Source organism: Petaurus breviceps, unplaced genomic scaffold, assembly GCF_028583685.1.
Source record: "Petaurus breviceps papuanus isolate PSGF00001 unplaced genomic scaffold, PetGlider_PUasm1.0 118, whole genome shotgun sequence".
Classification (NCBI taxonomy): domain Eukaryota; kingdom Metazoa; phylum Chordata; class Mammalia; order Diprotodontia; family Petauridae; genus Petaurus; species Petaurus breviceps.
Window position 1 is genome coordinate 5035694 of NW_027185616.1, and position 14388 is coordinate 5050081.

The window sequence follows — 14388 nt, forward strand, 5'->3', positions numbered from 1 at the left end:
GGAGACTTCCTGTGCTAATACAGGCAAGCTGGTACCTTTTGTGCAATTTCCTGTCTTTGAAAGTTGCCTAGACCACTGAGAGGGTCACAAAGCCAGCATGTATCAGAGGTGGAACTTGAACCAAGTCTTCATAACTTTGAGGCCAGTTCTCTATCTGCCACACCACACCACCTCTCATCACAAAATAAAGTAGTAATTTAGTGATCTAGGCAGCAACATTGAGAATCTAACTTTTTATGGCCCCTAGAACCAAAGGTTAAGATAGGCTCAAAATAATTCTTATAGATATGATAAGAATCACAATGTTCAGAAAATGGACTATTTGAATTGGCAGATTAAAATATCCTTTTTTAAAAACCTTGCTAAAAAAAAAATGTATCTGAAATTTATTGGGATTTCTTTCTGCCTTAAATAGTAAACCATGCAGTACATAAATTGTTTTTCAATTTTTTAATCTTTTGTTGATAATTTAGGATCTTATAAGGCTTTATAATTGTCATTATGTACATTACTTCTTGTACATTACTATAGGTATAGAAGTTTGGGCTAAATGTCTGGAGTTGGTTTTTATTGCTAAGTCTTGAATAAAGCTTATTTTTGTAAGTGCAGAGGAGAAAAGGACCTGTTTATTGAGAGTTTTCATTAGGTGACTTATGATTAGTTAAGGTTCAGATGTTCTGGGGTGGCCAGGTAGCACAGCGAGTAAGAGCACCGGCTCCAGTGTCGGGATGACCTGGGGATTCAATCCCGGGCTCAGATACTTAGCACCCATCCAGAAACACCTGGCTGTGTAACCTTGAGCAGGGTACTTAACCCCAATTGCTTAGGGGCGGCCAGGTGGCTCAGCGAGTAAGATCACCAGCTCCAGTGTCGGGATGACCTGGGGATCAAATCTGGGCTCAGATACTTAGCACCACACCCAGAAATAACTGGATGTGTAATCTTGAGCAAGTTACTTAACCCCGATTGCTTAAAATAAAAAAAAAATTAATTTAAAAAAAAGATTCAGATGTTCTTATAAGAGGCTGGTGGCAACACTTAAAGGTTTAGTTTATTTAGACTACAAATTAGACCAGGATAAAAATAAAAAGGGGTTTCTATTGGGAATTACCACATTTCATCATAGACTAATACTGATTTCATGAAATAGAAATCTGGCTTGTACATTATTGGATTGTGGAGGAAGCTATATTTTGATCATTCTGAAACTTGACATTCTGAAACTAAACTGTTTTTCCAAATAGGAATTTTAAAAATACAGGAAAATGGGGCAGCTAGGTGTCTCAGTGAATACCAGCCCTGGAATCAGGAGGACCCGAGTTCAAATCCAGCCTCAGACACTTACCACTTACTGTGTGACCTTGGGCAAGTCACTTAACCCCAATTGCTCCGCCTTCCCCCCTCCAAAAAAAAAAAGAAAATACAGAAGAATTACTTATCCTTGCTTCAGGATAAATTCAGGGTATTTCCTGGAAAACTCAGTCTGGTGTCATAAAGAATTTTCAGTGTTTGTGAAATGAATTTTTGTAAAACTTTAAAAAATATATAATTTAGGATTACTCTCTCTCCCTGGATGTTTTTGGTTTTCTTATTTATCACCAGAACTTAGAGGACATTTCTAAGAATGTTTTTGCACTGCATTTCTAGTAAAAGCAGTGTATCTGAAATCTCTCTTGCAAAGTAGCCAGTTGGAACTAACCTCCACATTCTAAGCATAGCTAATGTGTTCTTTTATTCAAATATTTATTGCTATTATTTGTTGTGATATCAGTAGTATTGCTGTTTACATAACACTTTTCAGCAAAGTTCTGTGTTGCAATTTTGCAAACATAGTACATGAACTTAAATTTCTAGTTGAAAGTTGCTTGACATTGACTTGTGTCCTAGAGATGTGTCCTCATCTCATCAAACATGAAGACTTTCTAACTTTTTTGAAGTTAGCCAACATCTCAACCTCTGTTTATGCAATTAGAAAATGCTCAGATCGTTATTCCTCCAACTTATCTCTCTCTTCAGGGGTACTTTCATTGAATTCCGAAATGGGATGTTAAATGTATCTCCTATTGGAAGAAGCTGCAGCCAGGAAGAACGACTCGAATTTTATGAACTAGATAAAGTACGTCTTTCCTAAATATGTGCCAACTATTATAAAAGTGAGCTAAGACACATTACTTCATTACCAGGAATAAAATAAGGAAAATATTTGTTCTTTTAAAATTACATTTCTAAATCAAATTCAGTCAGTAACTGATGTCTTTTTGTCTTTTCTCTACAGAAAGAAAATATAAGGCAGAAATTTGTGACTGATCTGCAGAAAACATTTGAAGGAAAGGGCCTCACATTTTCTATAGGTATTTCCTATTTTAAATCCTGTTTGGGATCTTGGTACCCTTTGTTGAGTCCTCTACTTTTGTTAAATTCTGTAAATATTTATTAAGTCCCAGTTATTTACGGAGCTGCAGGCTAAATGCCAGTTGAATGTCATCATTCCAAGCCCAATGAAGTTTACAATCTAGTAGGAGAATATGACATATACACAGGTAACTAAAATACACTGTAACATATTATAAAAGCACATGAGCCTCCACCAGAGTCCTACTTCATTGCTTCATGATGTCGTTGAAGTAGACTCTTTAAGATAATGCCAACTTACCACAGACTCTGACAGATGCCACCAAGTTAGAACAACTTTAATTATGGTTCCAGTTCTATCATCCAAGGATTGACCTAACAAGTTTAGAAAGCCCTGTCATCAGGTTGGCAATAGGACAATGAATTTTTCATTCAAAGCAACCAAATAGTAAAGTCATCTACTTCAGGGGAAACACTCAAAAAAAGATGATGTCACAGATCCTTGAAGTATTGAAGCAAGTCTTATTATATGTAATTATATGTGATAGGATCCTATATTTCAATATAGGATTTCAATAAGAATATTGAATGTCAGGGCGGCCAGGTAGCACAGCGAGTAAGAGCACTGGCTCCAGTGTCAGGATGACCTGGAGATTGAATCCCGGGTTCAGACACTTAGCACCCACCCAGAAACACCTGGCCATGTAACCTTGAGCAAGTTACTTAACCCCAATTGCTTAGGTGTGGCCAGGTAGCTCAGCGAGTAAGGGCACTGGCTCCAGTGTCAGGATGACCTGGAGATCAAATCCCGGGCTCAGACACTCAGCACCACACCCAGAAATAACTGGCCGTGTAACCTTGAGCAAGTTAACCCCGATTGCTTAAAAAAAAAAGAATATTGAATGTCAGTATTCAATAGGAAATATTCCAGTATTTCAATAATTTCAATATAATTGGCTTCCTTGTAATCCTATGTTTTTTATTTTATGCATTTGAAAACATAATTTTGAGAAGGGGATCCATAGGCTTTATCATATTGCCATAATAGTTTCCTGCACAAAAAAGTTCAAAGAACTCTTATCCTAGGTTCAAATCTATAGAATGCAAGCTCTAGCAGATTCTACTCCACTGGAAATAAGCATAGGCCTGACATTAAAGCATTGTCCAAGAAATAGCTCGGCCAAATTCAGAAACGCCATCACTACAGGTCGGTCACCGGGTTTTAAATATTTTTGGCAGTCACAACATAGAAGACTTTGTACGGAGACGTTGATGGGGCAGTGACTTGTCTGAGGGAGAGATGATCCGCACTGGAGGAACTGAGAATCCTTTAAAATAAGTCCATAACAAGTTGCAGAATGGAAATCTGAGGAAAGAGAGGAAACATTATACCCACCGGAGAGGTCAGGGAAAGGCCTTCAGGAAGAGATAAACCTAAGTAGGAATTTATCAGGGAAATGGAAATTGGGGGAGGGGGTGGTTTGGGGTTGGGTTTTTTGGGGGGTTTTTTTGGTTTTTATACCACAGGTATAAATTCAAGAGAGGTAAAAATTCAGCAGGCCAAAGTGAGGAAACTCATACTATCCTAAATCCAGGAGGTAAAAATCTCAGGGATAGGAAATGGTGTTAACAACAGGATAGAGGCTAGGAAATTCAGGATTGCATGAGGGGTAGCGAACAGTCTTATTGTGGCCAAAGCGTAGAATACATGTAGGGAAATGTTAGGAAATAAGATAACAATAGGTTGGCACCAGATTATGGAAGACACTGAGCACCAGGCAAAAGAATGTTGAATTTTACTCAGTAGACGGTAGAGTGCCAATGAAGGAATTTAGAGAAAGGACACAATGGCCAGATAGACCCTGAGGAAGAAAGATTCACATCCTACCTCTGATGCTTACTACCACCATCACCTTGGCCAAGTCACATAACCTCTCTTGACACCAGTTTCGTCATCTGTCAAATGAAGAGTTGAAATAAATTGCTTTGAGGCCCCATCTAACTCTAGACCCATGATCCAATGACTGCCAAAAGTCTTGAATGATTTGAAGAGGGGAGAAAATAAAGAAGGGAAGTTGTGTCATTGGTAATTGTACTTTTGAGGTCAGGTTGGAATTGGCTTAAACTTTCCAACTGATAGGGGAATTTGAAGAAGAGTCTTCTTTACTTTGAAAAGTCATGACATTTGCCCTCCAATCTTGTGCCTTTCCTATTTTCCATGATCTTTAAAACACCACTGACATTGACTCAGTAGTCACATCTCCCAGTAAATTCTGGACCCAAACCTGGAGAGGTAACTTGAATTCCCCAAGGGCAGCCAGGTACTCAGTTATTGTATGTCTCCTTGCTCATCTCAGGTATAAGTTCACTATTAGTTAATTTTGTTCTGTTAGTTCTCCTTTGCAGAGAAAATAGGAACAAAATAGTATTTGAGCAGCTCTATTTTCTCGTAGTTTTCACTCATCATCTGGAGTGACTGGGGATATAGCACAAATGGGAGCAGGACCATTTGGTTAACTACTCGGTTACATTTTAAAGTGGTTGGGTTACGTTCAGGAGTATTTTGAGCCACGTGTAGTTTGTGTGTTTGATACCTCTAATGTAGTGGTTAGAAAGCTGGATTTGGGAGTCAGAGGTAAAGAGAGAGACTTGCCTAAGGTCACACAGTAAGTGTCTGAGGCAAGATTTAGACTCTGGTCTTCCTCTCTCGGCCTTAGTTTCCTTATCTTCAAAATGGGAATAATATGGTACCAACTTCACTGAGCTGTGGGGATCAAACGAGATAACAAATGTAAAGGGCTTTGCAAACCTTAAAGCCCTAACTATATGGATGTTTGCGATTATTCTCAATCATTCCATCCACTCAAAGCAAAGCTGCCATCCCTTTTTTGTTGTGCTTATCACCCATCTTCCGTGGCCAGCCTCACACCATTCTGAGCTCTAGTATTCCTACCTCTTATATTCATCTTGTTATCTGGTCTCACTTCCATCTTCCATACATTTCTTTTTAAAATCCGAGTCGATTGATGAGTTTACAATCCATCCACATCTGTCTTTTCAGAGAAATTCTGTTCTTTTCTCCTCATTTAAATTGTTTCCCTAAGTGTTTTAAATATTTCATACTTGCGTATCTCCTAGTCCTCCAGGACTGACTTAACTTGAAGCATTTGGTCCATTTTAGTCCTACCTATCTCTTCTCTGAATCCCTTGAAATCATCTTTCCCCGAATCTAGGATGTACGTCAGACCATTTTCCTTGATCATAATCTTTAGAGTAAAGAACGGTCACCATTTGAGGGATCCCACTATTGACATCTCAACAGCCAGTTGTTCCTTACGATTAATGAGAATCAGATCCAAAATAGAATTTCCCTTTGTTGAGTCCTCTACTTTTTTTGAGGGATGAAATTATCACTAATGTCAGTAGCTGTCAGAGCTAAAGCTCTAGTAGAAGTCTGGATAATTGAAGTCCCCTATCACTATATTCCTTGGTACCAGGCCTATTTGTTTCACAGTTGTTCCTCAGAAAGCTGCTCATAGATCTAATTTATCAAATAAATAGATGTCAAAGACTGGAGCATTTGAAAATGAAAAGATTGACAATTACCTGGTTGGACACAAATAGTAAAAAAAATTATATTCTTTCTGCTATAGAGATATGGAATACTATTAACTGGAGAGTATTTCATTAAAAAAGCAGAAGCCAGTCTTTCTCCTCCTTTGAATTAAATGTGTGTGTATGTGTGTGTGTATCAGTTTAAAGTAGAAGCCTCCGACCACTTTCTTTTTTCCTTCCCACCTAGTTGTCTCTGCATCTCTTTGAACTTTTTCTGATAGATTATACTCAAACCCTTCCTTCTAAGGATACTACCTCAAAATTATATAATGCTTTCTTGTTTTTTATTTTTGTAACACTCATTCATTATCTCATTTGTTCCTCAAAAAAACACGTGATGTAGAATCATAGATTTAGAATTGCAAGGGATCTTAGAGACCATCTCGTCCAGTCTCACAACTTTACAGATGAGGGAAATTGAGAGGTAAGTTAAGGCCAAGATCACTAAGATCAAAGACAGGATTTGAACCTACTTCCACTGGCTCCAGAGGCAAAGTGCTTTTCCCTCCAGTACTTTCCCCACTTGTACCACCTTGCCTTTCCATCAGGGCAAGAGTTAGTATCCTCGTGTTATAGAAATTTTGCCCAAAACTTATTCTGATGCTTCATCATGAAGTGGCTCTCTCACTTCCGAAATTTTCAGAAGTCATGCTAATAGAGTACTAGCTCTGGAAGGCGTGCCCCCCAACATTCTGGAAAGGTTTCTCTCTATTTTAAACTTCTCATCTATTCCCTCTTTCTGTCCTGGTGAGCAGTAGTATCCGCCAATGACAAAATCACTTCTATTTCTCCTTCCTTTGACCTTCACCCAAATACCCTTTGTAATGTCCTCTGCTTGCTACATATGAATAAAGCATTATGCTATTCTACACAAACTCACACACACACACACCCTTTTACCTATTTGTGTGTGTGTGAATGTCTCTGTGCATTAGGACTTCTAGCTCTCCCTGTTTATTGCCTAAACTTAGGACTTGAGGCCACAGGTTTCACCATTGACTCTTTTCTTGGATTTTGTCTCCTATGAATTTGTGAGTAGCTCAGGTGCTATTTTTGTCTTTGTTGCTACTCTGTATAGATTTGCAAGATACCTACCAAATACCTTCTTTTCAGCTTTTTTGGTATGCTCCTTCTCTGGTCAGGAGTCTTTTGGCCTTATATTGTACTCCTTGATCTATGCCCTCCTCAGACATCACCTTTTTACCAAGCTATTCACTTCTCCAATTGATTGTTTTTCCTGCATCTCTTCTCTTTAATAGACAAAAATGCATAGAATACAGCCTGTGCTCAGGGGCTCTTCAGCTTCTTGCCAACTCTTCATAATTGTTGGTAAGACTTTTTACTTTCCTTCTGGAAGTGTCATTTGTGCCCATGTGAATCACTAGAAGGAATAGTAATCATCTATTTTTGATAAGTCTCAGAAAGTCTCTCTGCCTGGGATTCATGCCCAGGAAGACAGCGGGCCTCTTTATTTATAGGTCAACAAACAGGAGCTCCGACCTGTGAACAGGAAATTACCAATTACTACTGCTCCTCTTATCTTCTTCCTCTCTCTCTTATTGGATGATCTCTCACCTGCTAGATTCTGTGACTGCTCTATCATCCTTATGGGACAAGCAGCTTCTTTTCTACCTCAGAGCATCTAGTTCATTCCTCTTTAAAAAGAGCTGTTTTTAAATCTTTTTTTTAAGGTCTAATTATACAGTGCCCCTTTCCTTCCCTTTCTCTTCTTTGTAACCCTCTTCCATTCTTCTTTATCCTGACAAGGGTCAGTCCCCCAAGCCTTCCTCCTCAGACCTTTTTTATTCCCATTGAACCCTTCTATCTTCTTTAAGAATGCTTTATCTTCCCTAACAACCTGGAGTATGGAGAGGCATTCTCCCAGCCCCCTCACCTTCTCCAGGAGGGAAGTCAGCCTACACTTGGAACACAGATAAATCACTCTATTGTGGCAGAAACATAAAAGTCAAACACAGTGCAAGTTACTGCACGATTTCTTGAATTCTCCGTAACAACTGTCTTGAAACTACTTGATGAATTCTTTTATATCAACCCTAAGCACCTGGTTAAAATCCTTTAGTGCTCATTTATTCTGTCTCCAGTACACTCTACTGATTTACTTAATCCTTAATTATTCTTGATCTTGCTTTCTTACAACTTAAGAAACAATTTGGAGCAGAATCTGGGTCTACAGATTCTTCAAATTTTCTTCCATTTCTCCTCTCTAGATTCAACTTCTGACCTACATCACTAGTCCAAATCTTTCCTTCTCCTTATTCTGCCCAAGTTCTGTGCACTCCTTTGTTCCTTCCCCCGCAGAAGCAGGAAGCCAGAATTCTCATTTATGGGATTGCTTTGAGCAAAGCTTATGAGTACTGGTTTGCTACTCCATCTTTGGTCAGAGTACCAGGACCTGATTGAATTTTTTTTTTTTTTGTAAGCAATCGGGGTTAAGTAACTTGCTCGAGGTTACACAGCCAGGTGTTTCTGGGTAGGTGCTAAGTGTCAGATTCGATCCCCAGGTCATCCCGACACTGGAGCTGTGGTACTCTTACTCGCTGTGCTACCTGGCCGCCCCTACCTGATTGAATTCTATAGGAAAGATTGGAGCAAGTCAGAAAAAACAATTTTAAATGGAATAAAAATGCCAGCTTTTTAAATATGCTATTTTCTCTTGTCATGCTGATTAGTCATTGCTTACATCTCTCTCCCCTTTTCAGTCTTTGATGAATGTTCCAGGTTAACTAAGCTAGAAATAGGGATCACAATAAAATAGATTGGTGCTTAAGTATTCTCATGCCAGTAAGATAAACATTTTTGTGATATATTTTTGTGTCTCCTTATTTAAAAAGAATTACAATTTTTAAAACAATAACTTATGTTTTAAACTAGCAACTTATGGTTACCAGTTTAGCTCATTTTCATTTTTATAACGGTTTAAGCTGGACATAAAAATCTCCCCAAAAGCCACTTGCAGTTTGAGGTGTGTAAGCCTTATGGTATGCTCTGTTCAGTATCATTATCACATTTCTTATAAATATACTTCATTTGCTCTCTACTTGCTTGACAGCATTTAAATATAAATACATTTCATTACCTGAGTTGGCCCTACCTCATTGAGACCCAAGTGAACGCCAAGCAAATGGCTTGTAAAAGTTATGTAAATTCATCTATAAAAGTAGCAAAGTAGAATATTGGGAAATAAAATCTGGCACTTTATTTTTTTTTTCTAAAGCAATCAGGGTTAAGTAACTTGCTCAAGGTTACATGGCCAGTTATTTCTGGGTGTGGTGCTAAGTATCAGAGCCCAGATTCGATCCCAGGTCATCCCAACTCTGGGGCCAGTGCTCTTACTCACTGAGCCACCTGGCCGCCCCTAATCTGGCACTTTAAGTACTCTAGAATAGTAAATTATATGTTGTTTAAAATTACCCGTCACCCCTTTTCACCTTTTTGTCTGTCTTTTATGCAGGAGGCCAAATAAGCTTTGATGTCTTTCCTAATGGATGGGATAAGAGGTACTGTCTGAGACTTGTTGAAAATGATGACTATAAGACAATTTATTTCTTTGGAGACAAAACCATGCCAGTAAGTATTAAAATATTTTTACAATTCCTTTATTCTTAACATTTAATTCTAAATAGTAAAAAAAATTAACAAATGAACTTTCTCCACATCAGAGCAGTGCTGAATACTAGATCATTCCCTCTGAGTTTGTAGCCGTATTTAAGGATGATGCTGGTCACACACATTCCTAAGCATTTTCCTAGGAATTCATAGTTCTGGCCACAAGAGAAGGGCGAAGGGAAGCACAGATAAAGCTTTCTGTTTTAGCTAAAGAATGTAAATTTCCACTGTAAGGAGAAGCAGATCTATTTCAGTTTTAATCCCTAAATATTGCCCTTTTTTAGTTGCTTAACATTGTTTCAGTTCCAGTACTGTTGAAAATCTGGTTTGCATGTTATAAAAATAGTATCTAAAAATTTTAACTTTTTTTAAGCTCCATAGGACTTAGGGCGAGAAGCAATCTTAGAGACCATGTAGTCCAACCCGTTCTGTTTACAGGTGAGATGGCTGAGACCTAGAGAGGTCAGGTATCTTGCCCAAAATTGTACAGATAGTAAGTAGCAGAGGTGAGACTGGAACTCGGGCCCTGTGACTACAAATGCACTACTCTTTTTACTATACCTTTCTTCCATTTGCATAAGCTATCTTGTGAAATCCTTCCTTTACAATTAGACATGATTTGAGCCATATATTGGCAAGAAAGAGAAGAATTTCATTCAGAGGAGCTTCTGTCCATTTTCCATTTGTTCTTATGTGTATGTATGGCCCTCACACCAAGGGTGCCATAAGAAGTGATTGAAAATAGCCAAAATTATGGAGAGAGGGAAGGGGAGAACCCAGTCTACCTTACTCCCCAGTCCCAGACTGTCAATTCCCACCACCCTAAGGACCCTAACATGTCTGGTGTAGAAGATCATTCTAATGTATCACCACCAAACCATTATCAATAGGATCATCTGCTTAGGCAGGTAACCCATGAACCAGGCTCTGTACTGCTGGCATAGAGAATGGATTAGCATTTAACATGCCATTTTGGAATTTTAACTCTTGCTTGGGAATATCCCTTGCTAAGCAGGCCAGACTATAAGCAGGCTATATGGCCAAGATCTTAATGGGTTCATTTACTCTGCAACATATAATAAAGTCATTTTCATGACCTATTATCCTCCATACTGTCACAGTAGTAATTGATTTTTCTTCCTTGACATTAAGGCAAATAGTATGAAATATGAGAAGGAAAAAGGTATTAATGGAATGTGGTTTTGCAGCATGCATTACTTTCAAGTCTGTGTTTGTAGCCACTTACCTCATCTGTCTTAGAATTGAGGAAATTAATGAAATGTTTTGCCATTGGCAATATAAGGCACTGGAAAAATCAGCTAACTTATGTGATGTAAACCTCATTCTTTGAGCCTTACCAGTGTAGATTTTTGATAATTCATAGTATGATATACTTGGAAAGGATATGAAATATTATTTAATCCAACTCCTTCATTTGATAGATGAGGAAACCAAGACCCTTAGAGGGAAAATAACTTGCCTAAAGTCACATAGCTAGTTAGTGGCAGAATTAAGACTTTGAACCTGAGGACTTGGGTCATCTACTTCAGGGTTCTTTCGACTATACCATACTACTTAATATACAATAGTATGTATTGGGGGGTTGCAGAGAGATTTGGGTGTGAAGGGTAGGGAAGAGGATGGTGTTGACCCTAGCTCAGAGGATAAGTTCAAGGCCTATATCTCTGAGAAGACTTTCCTGACCAGTCCATTCAGCTGGGATGTCCCTCTGCCCTGAAGTCCTATAGCACATAGTGTCTTTACTACAAACTTGGGACTTCTCATCACTTCTGTTGTTATTTATGTAGAGGTCCTGTCTTCCTGAATAGATTATAAACTCCTTAGAGGCAGAGACCACATCTCATACTTCTTGATCCCTAGCACCAAGTACAGTACTTTGCATGAATTAAGCACTCATAAAGTGTTTGATTGCTGGAAGTGATAACAGAAGCTTCTTACATCTCTTGCCTCTAGTTCAAGAAATAATATTTGATAGCATGTTTTAGAGTACCTTCCAGTGAAATTAAATGAGAAGAATTTTGTTCTTTTCATCCTCATGAATGATGTCTTTTCATTTAGATAAAATTGTGTACTTTATATTCTTTATGATGGTGAGTGAAAAAATTCAAATATGACTGCTGTATCTGGTTATTGAAATCATTTTCAGGATAATATTAATTTAATAGGTTCCATTTTAAAAATCCATTGCAAACTGTCACTATCTGATTTCATGCTATTTCTTTTTTTCAAAAACAACTAGGAAGTATAATTATATTTTATTCAGATGCTAAGTAACTCTAAGAAGCTTACTCATACCTGCCTACTAAATGTCATTTTCTTTCATAATTGAAGAAAGAGGAACTTGTTGTTAAGAATACATAAGCTTACTTTGTTGGAAAGGTGGCCTTTGGATAGTCATCTGAAAGGGTCTCATTTGTTTATTCCACTTCACAAAATAGAATCTAATTCTTCAGACCAACAAAAATCAACTTCAGGTGTTTTTTCTAGCTCCTATTCAGGGAGCCCTCACCTCTCCCATTTTAGGGTCATTACCACTCTCCATTCACAGTTTCCTACATAAGTTCTGCCTGTACCCCATTTTGTAAACCCTTTATCCTTCATTCAGGCAACAATCAGGATCTGTCTTTGGGTTCCTTATTTCACTCCTTACAGTGACTGCAAATTGCTTGTGTTCCACTCACCATACATATACTTGACCAAAAATGACTTTGCTTCCTACTTCCAACATAAGTGTTCTTGACTCCTGTTCCCTTTGTGTAAACCCTTTTTGTCAGCACCACCTTCTCCTTCCCACGGATCATAGGAGAGAAGTTCCAGCTATTTGCCAAAACCTTCCAGCTTTTGATACCATTCCCTCATGACTCTCTAGCCCCTTGTTCTAGTAGTCTTTCCCTCATTCTTATGGCATCTTCACATCTAGCCAAAAAATACGTTGAGGTTTCCTCTTCCCCTCTCCTCAAAAAAACCACTCCATAGCATTTCTCTTCCATCCTACCTTCAGTTCTGTATTTGTCCCTATGATGCCAACACCTGATGCCTCCCTTTTTTCAATATTCACTCTCACCTTGACCTCTCGCAGTCAGTCTTGATACTACTGAAACACCCTATATATACATGTGTTTGCTTGTTGTCTCCATTAGCATATGAGCTCCTTGAGGGCAGAGACTGTGTTTTTTCCTTACTTTATATCTCCAGCACCTTAGCATGGTGCCTGGCACGTAAAATTAGCACTCACATGCTTGTTTACTGACTGCTCTCTGCAAGGTCACCAGAAAACTCCTAATAACTAAATACAGGTAGTTGGGTTTTTTTTTTCCAATCCTTTTTATAATACTGACTACCCTCTACTACTGGACACCCTCTTCTGAGTTGGTATCAGAGACTGTGCTCAACTGATTCACCTCCCTACCTGATCTCCCTCTTTGTCCCTTTAACTGGCTTATTATTCCTACATAACCTGCTAATGTGGGCATTCCACAAACCTCTCTCCTTGGTCCTTTTCTTTTTTCTACACTGGTGCTGTGGTAATGTCATTTGCATCTTTGGCTTTAACCACCTTTAGGCAGATAACTCCTATATCTAGCTCTGTCTAGTCTTCTAATCTATACTTACTTCTCCTTCTACCCTTAGGATGTTTCCACCTGGATGTCCCCCTAATGTCCCAGATATAACAGAAATAAAACAATTTGTTATTTTCTCCCCTGGACCTATTCTTCATTCTGATTTTACATTCTGTTGTACCACCATTCACCTGGTTTTCCCCTATTTGTGACTTTAGGTTTATTTTTTATTCTCTTTCACCTTGCATATATAATCATGGGAACATAAGATCATAGAATTAGAGCTGGAAAGGTCCTTATAGGTTATGAAGTTTAACCCTTCATTCCGCAGATGAAGAAACTGCAGCTCAGAGAAGTCCAAAGCAACATGTATAGCTGTAAGTAAATTGAGGTAGTAAAAGAAGGTAAAGGAAATTAATTTTTGGATCAGTTTTTACTTTTAAAAATGCTCTTTCATAGGAGTAATAGTCATCATCAACAACAAACATTTAGTGAACCTTCTTCGTTGAGTATTGTTATGAAGTCAGTGAACTGGTTTTTTTAATGTCTTTACTTGCTATAGAGAAATGTATCAAGATTAACAAGAGGTATCAGTTCAGACTTCTTGGAAAGATTTTTCAAGAGACTTAGGTGATTTTTATTATTCCAAAAAGCTCTCCTAAATTCTAAGATTTTCAGTCGGTCTGTGATCTCATCAGTGCAAGGTAATCCCTCAAACAAAGATCACCAGCCATCCATTCCTTTTCATCCTCTGCGACTCTGGTTTACATCCTGCTATACACTTTACAAAGGGGTCCACTGAGTGTGCTGTATTCCTCCTGACACAGTGTTTGTTACAGCAGGCACACAGGCTATCAGCTGGTTAGCCCACATTCTTGCCACAGTACCAGCCCACCTCCTTTCCTGGCCATATACTTTTTGGATAATATGTTTTCATCCTGTTTCTTCTGCTCATTCCTGCATTGACAACAAGTTACACAGCTTATTTCTACCAGCTATGCATCTTTCCATTGACTTTTAGGTGATCTTCAGCATTAATTCCTGAGAAACGCATATCCATGCCTTATATTTACATAGCATCACTATAAGAATGCTGACATTAAGAAGACAGGAAAAGCTTGCAGTCATTAAAGTACTGTGCAGTTTCCCAAAGGTAGTCCTACCCCATCTTTTCCTATTTAGTTTTTGGCCCAGCCCATTAGACATCAGAAAT

At 38.4% G+C, this 14388-nt stretch overlaps 1 protein-coding gene across 3 annotated transcripts in view; it reads left to right on the forward strand.

The window, feature by feature from the left end:
- PMM2 (phosphomannomutase 2) overlaps positions 1-14388 on the forward strand; it is a 30641-nt gene that overhangs the window by 8389 nt on the left and 7864 nt on the right. For 2 of the 3 annotated variants that reach the window (XM_069085532.1, XM_069085551.1), the window contains exons 5-7: positions 2017-2116; positions 2276-2351; positions 9440-9555. In XM_069085532.1, coding sequence (XP_068941633.1) covers positions 2017-2116; positions 2276-2351; positions 9440-9555 — 292 coding nt within the window. Of the gene's footprint in view, positions 1-2016; positions 2117-2275; positions 2352-9439; positions 9556-13245; positions 13288-14388 lie in introns of those variants that run through there. The other variant, XM_069085541.1, reaches the window with a different exon arrangement.